The sequence below is a fragment of the Brassica napus genome, chromosome C2 (assembly GCF_020379485.1).
Source record: "Brassica napus cultivar Da-Ae chromosome C2, Da-Ae, whole genome shotgun sequence".
Taxonomy (NCBI): Eukaryota; Viridiplantae; Streptophyta; class Magnoliopsida; order Brassicales; family Brassicaceae; genus Brassica; species Brassica napus.
In genome coordinates this window covers 42,614,870-42,625,012 of record NC_063445.1, presented here as the reverse complement: position 1 = coordinate 42,625,012, position 10,143 = coordinate 42,614,870, and the positions used below count along the sequence as shown (strand labels likewise).

Sequence of the window (10,143 nt, the reverse complement as noted above, 5' to 3'; positions counted from 1 at the left end):
CGTCTAATTGGAAGACTTATCAGACGACTTAATTATAAGTTTTCTGCGAAGTCGTCCAGATTGAAGTAAATACCTGACTGAGGATAGCCTTTTTAAACTGTCTGCGTCCTTTGCGACCCTTGTAAGCCAGTATCGGTGGAGACGAATTGTTTGGGAGAGGATTACCAAAAGTAGCACCCAATTCCGGAAGAGCTGTGTACACCCAGACCTGGAGAGCTTGCGCAAACCCATTAAAAGTGTAACAATCCGAAATATCTCTGCCCTTCACAGATTCCATCAGCACCTTAAACGCGACTCTCCCCCATGGATAATTCTCAAACCGTTCTAGCTCCGTCACTAGCCTTGCCAGACTAACCCGTGTAGGGGTTGAATACTTTCTCCCTTCAATGTATCCAGTGAAGATGGCAAGGTACGCGAGCCACTTGCGATCATCTCGAGACCACCCTTCGCATCTCTCAAGTGCTGCTATTATCTCCTGAGTAGATGGCCCAGCTTCGACATGAACTCCCAGCATCTCCCAAAAAGAAGTCAACTCCTTTGTAACAACAGATTGAGGTCTCTCAAGGTCCTCGATGTACTCGCAGTTTAGACCAGTGAGGTTTTCAAACTCTAACAGTTAAAACCTCACAGGTTCTGGACCAACGAGACTCCACAGCTCATACTTCTTCTTTATGTCCAGCTGGAAACCGAGCATGTAGTGAACCAGCCTTGAAGCCCAATCAAATCCCAGCTCTTGGGACTTGATGAAAACTCCCAACTTCGACTCCTTCAGCTCTTCATATTCGTCATCATGAAGAGCTTTCTTTAAAGCAGCATGCAACGTCCAACAAGTATGATACAAAATGCTATGCACTGCGGGAGGCTCTTCCCCTAATGTATATATCCTACGGGGGAGTTCTGGCATCTCCATTTTTTTTTCCTGCAAAACAATCAAAGACAACCATCTCAAACAATCGAAGACTTATAATTAAGTCGTCTGGCAAGTTTTCCAGCTTAAATATAAGTCTTCCAAGACTTCCAATTTTATGCTCATTTTTTCCTCAATCAATCACTCGACAGTAAGAGATATAACTTACCGGCGGCGGAGTTCAATGAGACGCCTCTGAGAGAATGTTCACTAGGGTTTCCTCTCAGATCTTAAATAGAGGAAGCGGCTGTGAGAACGGTGGTGAGAACGACGGTGATAACGGCGGAGAGATAACCGGCGGTGAGAACGATGAGAACGATGGATTAGAGAGAATCGACGGAAATCGCCTTCGAAATCGCCTTTGAGAGAAACGGCTTTAGGGTTTTCTGATTTTCGATAAACAGTGAAAAAAACACATTATATATGGCCGGTAAATAATCCGGTTAGGTTTAAAAGTACATTGTAAAATTAAAGGTTTGGTCCGGTTTGGACGACTTACTAGTAAGTCGTCTGTTGAATACTGTACATCAGACGACTTACTAGTAAGTCGCCCCAGACCCTAAATTTAACCCCTAAACTAAATTGACTAAATTAACTAACTAACCACGTTATAAACCCGTAGTTATACTTAAATAGTGTTTACTATACACAGAAATAAACACACTTAGGTAAATTTTAAAGTTTTCAAAAAAACATTTATGCATTCCAAAATCTAACCCTAAGAACACATACAATACTACAACATATGTTGGCAAAACCTAAACCATAGAATATCATGACTCACTACTTTCACTCATCTATGTTGAAAACAATTAACTTTTGTTATATCTTAATTTATATCTCTTAAAACATATGTTAATTACATGATTTCAATTTTTCCCTTATCAAAATATTTTTTACAAAAATTTTAAATTATTTCTAAGTAGAACTAGTCCACGTAAAAAAATTTTGATTTTTTTGTTTGTTCACAAGGGGTTGGCTGTAATTTCAATAACCTTTTAGGTTACTTTTGCATTTGATTCAAGTTTGGATTTACTTTTGTGTTTGAAATCAAGTTGTGAGTCATATTTGGCAATTTTCCCATTAGCCATCTGTCTGTAATTCTTGTTTTAAGTACTTAACTAGTATACTATATTTTAAATGTACACTAACTTGGTATAAAATCCAATAAAAATACACATATCTAGTTTTCTTCAATTCAATTTATCCTTATTGGAAATAAAAAAAGATTTCATGTAAGAAATCTGAGACAAAATTACACCGCATTTAATCACCACTAGATCTCGATCCGCGCAACCGCGCGGATTTTTGTTTTCATTTATTTTTATATAAATATTTTGTTTTCAATTCTAAATTGGCATATATTATAATATATATGTCTATCAATTTTTAAAACATAATAAGTTTACGGTATATTTTTTTCATTGAATAGATTGTTTTAAACTTTCATATGCATTTGTATCTTCTTCTATATATATATTTTCGGATTATTATTTCATTATTAAAATCGTAAGTATATATATAAAGATTAGTAAAATATTGTTTTATTGTCATATTCAAAGATATTGTAACATTTCACAAATTTAGAAAGTTTTTAAAAAATTAAACTTTTCGCTTCGTAGATTTATATTATCGAGTAAATAATTAAACATTTAGTTTTTGTTTAATTTTAAAATAAACTATTTAGTTTAAAATTTGTTTTCATTGGTTTAAGGTAATAAAGATTAATCATTGTTAAATAATATGATTTTTGTTATTTAAAAAAAAATCTTTATAATTTTAAAAAATAATATCGACAAATATTTAAATATTTAACATATGGAGGTATAATATTACAACATTAAATTATATCTATTTAATTTATACTATTTATTAATCCAATGGATCATCTATTCTTTAAATCCAATTATTGATAGCCCAATAAAAATTTATGGTATATCCAAAATTTAAATGATAAAATTAAAGATTAAATCTAACATGACTTTATAGAAATAGGTCTGAATCCATTTTTAAAAAATCACACATGAATCAAGGTTGTTACTTCTGTTTTAATATATAAGATTGGAAGATAAAATAACCATTTCAACTCACAGCTAAAACCTTATATTAGCATTTTAATTAGTCAAAATATTATCTATATAAACAGATCGAATGTAGAGAGCAAGTCGTAATACTCAACTTCTTCTCGAGATATTATCATTTTTGATTCTCTCCCTGGCTGTTTGATAATCCTCTGTTTTCATTGTTTCTGTTAACATAACACTAGTTTTCAGAAAGTCAATCTCTAATTATATAACTTTTCTTATAGCTCGAGAAACAGAAGAATTTAAGAAAAGGAATGATTTTTCTTAAGATCATTATTATTATTTCCAAATATATTTTTCAATTTGTTCGTGGAACACACTGATTCATTTCCTCCCAATTTTTTTTTTTTGAGTGATGTAAAATTTTATTCATCAAAAAAACTATTTGTTACATCAAGTGCATCAAATTTAAATTTCAACTTATTGCAGTTATAGTTTTCATCTTTCGTTGTTGTTGAGTGTAACAAAACAGTGCAACTGTTGTTTTCCTTATCTTTCGTTTGAAAAAATGGCGTCTTTGGAAATGGTTTCGACAAAGATGTTCGAATGTGTCCCGAGTGATCGAAGCAAGAAAGAAAAGGATCTCAAAGTTTTAGTCAGAGATCAATCCGATAGTTTTCATGTCGTTCCGGGGGATGATTCTGGAAATAAACAAGATGGAAATGAGGTTCTTGAATGTTCTTCAAGAACCTCTGTTTCTGATACAGAGGAAGCTCAACAGAATATTTCTTCTCCAGAGACCAATTCAAATCCATTTTATAATCTAGTTGAAACAGGGAATTCGTCAAGAAATGAGATCATCGTGGGAGCTTCTTCTCTGGTTCAGATTTGGGAAGCTAGGTCGCGACCGTCTAGCCCGACTCGAAATCATTTCTTTATTGATAGCCTATTTTTTGAGTCTCTCAATGAGGAGGCAAGAAACAACAGTGAAGAAGTAGATTGGTGTTTACAGTCAAACATATCAGATTCTTGTGAGAAGGAGAGAGAATCAAGATGTTCACCTCCATTGGTAAGGATAAGAGGACGGCAAGCATTTGAAGATTTCTTGATGGTGATTCTACGTGAAAGGAAAAAGTATCTCAAATGGATCGCTGGTCTCACCGCGGTTTCGAAGTTCTCACCTCGTGGATGCGAGCGTCTTCAGGTACTTTTATTTGATCTGTAAACTGGTAATATAATAGTGTTGAGAAACTCTGTGAATTACACTTGATGAATGCTAAAAACAGATTGAGACAAATACCGTTCTAGGTTTTTCTTAATAAGTGTGTGAATGAATTTACACCTTTAAGATCCGTATTTATACTACGTACATCATAACAAATATGGTATTGTACTGGAAAAATGGTTTTTTTCCGACCCAAACAATTTCAGTCGTGCCAAATACGACATGAACAAATGATTAGTGCTAAATACGACTTCAACTCAATTATAATTCAAAAATACTACTTAAACTTTTTAAAATGTGCCCAAATCTACATTGACCGTAACAGAAGTTTGTTTAATATTTTTAAAAAAAAATATATGCTCATTCTGAGATTCGAACTCATGCATTGATACACTTTTAAAGAGACATTATAACCACTGAACTAAAGTAATTATTTATAGTAGTATATATAGTTTCAAATTTGTAATTATTTATCAAACATTTTCTTCCGTTACTGGTTAGAGTGTCTCTTTTAAAGTGTATCAATGCATGGGTTTGAATCCTAGAATAGATATATTTATTAAAAAAAAGATTAAACCAAAAGGACATTGTTTTTGTTTTTTAACGGTTGATTAACTTCTGTTACGGTCAATGTAGTTTTTGGCACGTTTTAAAAAGTTTATATAGTATTTTTGAATTATAATTGAATTATGGTCGTATTTAGTACTGATCATTAATTTGATCGGGTCGTATTTGGCACGACTGAAATTGGTGGAGTTTAAGTAACTACTAGAATCAATAAATAGATTGCAGTTTTGATGAGGTTTGGTTACTTTGATTTTCCTTCTTTTGTTGTTGTTGTTGTGGTTTAGTATATGCTTAGGATCAGATCTTTTGAAAGGTGCATCGCTATCCAAGAAAGACATCTGTTTAAATCAGCAAAACGGTCTTCAAGAGGGTCTGGTGTGATGAATAATCTCAGGTGCTAACAAGCTTATTATTAATGTTTTTCAGCTTGTTTTTTCGCAGTTCTTAAAGAGCTTTAAGCGCAATCTATATTGATTCATCAATTACAATCACTATGCAATGATAGGTACAAGAAAAATACCGGGCAGCCGAAAATTGCCAATGAAGCTGTATTGAGTGAAGATACAAGCAACAAGAATGGGTTAAAGAAACATGAAATTGAGAGGAAATCTACAGAAGAAGGAGAAGGGTCAGGAGAGACTACAGAGAAAGGTATTGTAATGGGAAGTGTAGAAACAAACAATACATTGAGTATCACGGAGAAAGTGAACCTGTGGGACTCTAAGGAGAGAAGCAATATGAGAATAACTATGGGGAAAGCTAAAAAAGAGGGAAAAGCTGCAAGAAGCGGTATTGATGTGGAGGTCACAGAGGTAATCAATATAGAGACTGATGGATATAGAGTCAATCCTCAAGACGTTACATCAATGATTAGTTTGGAGAAAAGGAAGGAAGAAGAAAACGCGAGCAGCGTATCTAGAGAGAGCCATACTGATGAAATGTTTTCAAAAGACGTTGAAGAAACGTCGAAAGACAAGAAGCAAGAAGCATCAGAAACATTGTGTCCAATCCTTGAATCACCAAGATTTCTAAATGGTTGGGTTGAAAATGACATGGAAGGTGAAGATGAATATAAAGATTACAGTGGAGATAGTGTGAACTATGATTGGGTTAGCCACATATCGCGACCACGGAGTTATTGGGACGATCTAAGGAAGGAAAGGGAGCTGGAGATTATCAAGAGGCATTCAAAGAATGATGATATTTTTCAGAAATTGATCAAGGAGTATGTTCAATGATCTATTCTTTTTTTTTCTTAACTTGTTTAAATTTTTGGTGTTTTGAGCTTGTGATTGACTGTGCAGAAAGACGGTTTTTAGCTTCCTGACAAGCGACTTCCGGAAAGAGATTGAAAAAATTCTTATCTCACGGCCACAAAAAGGGTTAGAAGTAAAAGGCAATCATGTGGATGGAGAAGCTAGTGAGGAGTGCTCGGCAGAATACCAAGAGAAACTAAAAGAAAAGGAAACAGAGAGTGTGGATCTTGAAAGTGTAATTGTATGTGATGGTTTCAGCCAAGACTCAGCTAAAAGTACGATGAAAACGTGGATCTTCGAAGATCATGAACCCTACCTTAAGGATCATGAGAATACCTCCTCTGTGAGTTTTGCTCTTTTTTCTTCTTCTTAGGTCAGTATGGTTACGTGTTAGTGAAGTAACAGATTTATGTTTCACATAGGAGACACAGATGATATGTGGTCTCATGGAAGAAGTTAAAAAGATGCAAAGAGAAATGGTAGAACTAAAAGGCTTTGTCAAATCTTGCGTCTATTTCCAGAAATTCAAATCAGCTTCAGGTGAGTGAGCTTTTAAAAGTATTCTTGGTTCAATTAAAAACCCATCGAGATTCCACCATTGAATGATGTAACTGTAACTATGAATTTTTCTCAATGTCAGTTTCAGATTCTTTGCAAGGAAACTGTTCTGTCTGCTTCGAGAAGCCTATAGACTCGCTTCTATATAGGTACGTTTATGTATGCTTGCAGAACCTGATAATGATTCCGTCCAAACGCAAAAGCTGTAACAGAATCGCGATTTCATTTTGCACTTTTGCAGGTGTGGACATATGTGCACGTGTCTGAAATGTGGCCATGAGCTTCTTTGGAGTACCAAGAAATGTCCGATATGTATGGCTCCAATTATAGATGTTGTCAGAGCATTTCTTGATTCTTAGGGCTCAAAAAACAAATGATATAGAAAATAAAACTAAAACTGTACCCAGTATTGTAAATTATCAATAAGGTGAAACAATCTGATTATATATACTAAGCAAAGTATTTTTTTTGTTGCTATGTTATTAACTTTTCATGTGTATAATAAGACTGGTGCTCCAGTTGATGATTTACGTCATTAAAATTAATGTGTTGGCTAAAACCGTTGCAGAAAAAAACATGAAAATGAGACTTACGGGACCCGTTTGTAACGACTAGAGATGTAAATTGGATAGAGACAAAGTTTTTTAGATTGCCCAACATCGGTTGGACATATCTCTTGAAGAGTTTCTTTCAGAGTGACAGAAAAGTAAATTTATGCAGCCTGGAAATCTAGTAATTAACACCCATATTTAAGCATATATATGTTCATATATGGCAAAAATTTGTCAGAACTAATGACAATATACATATACAAAAGTATGTTTAATTCACTGATTAAAAACAATAATAAATCACAATAGAAGCTACAAGTTGTTTTTTTGTTTTTGGTAAAATAATAGTTAAAACGTATCATTCAAAAAAAAAAAAACGATTCTTAGCTTTATTCATAAACCAGACCATCCTCATGAGTGAAAAGTGTTTTTTTTTTTTTTTTATTAACCAGGTGTTAGACCAACCTTGGGCCAGCTCACCACCTAGGCCCGGAGCCAGCCGGCATCTGTACCTTCTTACGGGCTCTGGACACTCCTCTCCGTCCGAAACTCGAACTCGTGACCTATCAGACCGAAACCTGAGGTGTTACCAGTTGAGCTAGCTCGTCCGGGGGAGTGAAAAGTGTTTCTTCACATCTTTCTACGATATATATTACTATCATGCAAGACTATATATATATATATATCATTATTAATATATTGAAGAAAAATAGCATGGTATACGTATATGGATCTGTATATGGGCAACAAAAAATTGTTTGGCCAAAAAAAGGAATTATGCAAAGGAAAACTATTTTAATTAAGCTAAAAAAAACTATTTTAGGCTCTATAAAAAGGAAACGAAAGGCTTTTACAAATATAATATTTCGTTTAAATGTTAAATCAAGTCACACAAAACTTTATTTTATATGGTTTGTTCATTAACACATGGGATGTCTCCTCCTCGTGATTCCATTTAAAGAATCACATCCCTTAGACCAAAAAAATGAAAAAAAGAATCACATCCCACTATTTTTTTTCTCACCTGACCTTTTAGTAATATTATGATATTATCTTCTAATAAGACATCAAACAAACACTATTAATAATTAATAATTAAAGGAGACTACGGTCTATTAAGAAGAACCAGAAAGAGTTGACGTTTGAAAAGACTTCGGTTGTTCGGTTGTCATCCTAGATGCTCCAGCTTGACTTAAAATGATTTTAACTTTTTCTAGACCACTTAATTTCGTGATTATTCTTTTTCTGTTAAATTTCGTAATTATTCTATTATCTATTCTAGTCTATGATGTGTCTCGCTAATCGTTCTAATAAAACCTTTTTGTATCTAACAAGAGGATTTTCGACCTAATTACAGACTATCTAGTCTTCTGAATTTGTGAAATAACCGCATACATATTATGCATTTGCGTACATATAATTATTGTTTCCGATCAATACACGAATAATTAGTGTATTTCATAATAATATGAATCGAATATAACTGTTTTAACTTTTTGGATATTTGTTTTGTGTTTATCCTTAAAAGATTTTATTGTGTAATTCTGAAGGACCATATATGTAGATAAAGGCTTAAATGTAAGCTTTAGCTACCTAAAAGATGAGATTCCTTCAAAAGCTGGAAGCTGGTCCATTGGTACACAGCTTGAAACTTGGGACCAATTTCATTTTTTTATTCTTATAGATATACCATATTTGTGTTCCTCTCCTCATCTATTTGTATTTAATTATACCATCTTAATATTATAGTAGTCTTTTATATTCCAGAACGTAAGGGCTTTGCAGCTAAATGCAAAAAGTGTTAGTTGATGATATATAAATGGTTAATGAGAATAATTATTACTCGAGATCATCCATCTACTTTGGGTCTTAACTTAATTAATCTGTAAATGTATATTTAGTGTTTTAACAAGTTGAAAATTATTTGTAGAGAATAATAATCTGTACATGGGTTGAGAAATGATAGGAATTAGAGTTGGAGGTAATAAACAGAAAAATGAAATATTTGATTGTGAAGCGAAATTGTCAAGCTGGATCTTTAATGAAAGGTCTCTCTCAAAATTAAAATAACTAAGACACTTGCAATATTAATAGTAAAGGCAAAAGTGAGAGAATGACATTTCTTCTTCTCGCTGACGAATTGCTAATCGCCAGTATAGTTCATATAAAATTTATCAAAACCGAAATGATAACGAATCATAATAACATATACTTAATCATTTCTGTTCATAAGTATTAGTACGTATTACACTAATACTATACTAAGAAATCTATAAGTATCTGGTGATAAAAATATTTTTTGGTGAATGTTGATCTAATAGCTCTTGAGACTACTACGGATCACTAGTTGTTTTACCTACGAGAAATGAATTGTATTCCCTCCGTTTCATTATAAGTGTCGTTTAAGATTTTTGCACACAAATTAAAAAAATGATTAAATTTTCTGTTTTACCCCTATTTAATACTTTATTTTGTTTGATTTTATTAATTAATGAGCTAAGAGTAAGGGTAAAATCTGGAAAAAAACATTTAATATTTGCCTTGAAAACGTAAAAAACATTTATAATGAAACAAAATTTAAAAGTTAAAATGACACTTAATATGAAACGGATGAAATATATTTTAAAGGCGATATTATCAATAATTGACCTTAAGAGAATTATGAGTGAACATTTAGAAGTTTAGAATATACTATAAAACAAAAAAAATGTATGCATAAATCTCAGATAATTAGTGAAAACTCACATGCATTTTAAAAACAATTGACTTTAATAATGGTCAAAACTTAAGTGATATACATAACACCTTAAGTTGTTTAAGAATACATCAAATACCAAAACCTAAAAGTTGTTTTATAAAATCCTAAAAATTTGTTTATGTTAGTTTAATAAACTCTTCTAATTTAAGAATTTTTTTTCCTAATTTGTCTTTTAAATGATTATGTATTGAGTATAGAAATTTTAAATGCTTCTTAAAATTTAAAAGACTCTTTAAAACATTTCAAGCAGCTTACAACAATTTGTGAAATTAAAATTGTTGAAATATTTGAGAACGT

At 32.5% G+C, this 10,143-nt stretch overlaps 2 protein-coding genes and 1 pseudogene across 2 annotated transcripts; 2 read left to right on the top strand and 1 right to left on the bottom strand.

Moving 5' to 3' along the window:
• LOC125582379 lies at positions 1-775 on the bottom strand (annotated as a pseudogene).
• A 2,432-nt stretch (positions 776-3,207) lies between these two features.
• Positions 3,208-5,273, top strand: LOC125582377. Its single transcript, XM_048749055.1, has one exon. The coding sequence runs from the start codon at positions 3,500-3,502 to the stop codon at positions 4,154-4,156; it is 657 nt and encodes a 218-aa protein (XP_048605012.1). The 5' UTR covers positions 3,208-3,499; the 3' UTR covers positions 4,157-5,273.
• LOC106453876 lies at positions 4,954-6,973 on the top strand. The gene is made up of 3 exons (XM_048749103.1): positions 4,954-4,958; positions 5,008-5,093; positions 5,183-6,973. Exons 1-3 carry the CDS (start codon positions 4,954-4,956, stop codon positions 5,959-5,961), a joined length of 870 nt encoding a protein of 289 aa, XP_048605060.1. The 3' UTR covers positions 5,962-6,973.
• Positions 6,974-10,143: the final 3,170 nt, after the last annotated feature.

Excerpts from the sequence above, each read along its gene's own strand:
- LOC125582377 (XM_048749055.1), top strand. The coding sequence starts at position 3,500 with ATGGCGTCTTTGGAAATGGTTTCGACAAAGATGTTCGAATGTGTCCCG.
- LOC106453876 (XM_048749103.1), top strand. Across the intron at positions 5,094-5,182 it reads GCAAAACGGTCTTCAAGAGG|CGCAATCTATATTGATTCAT; the intron begins GTCTGGTGTGAT and ends AAGAGCTTTAAG.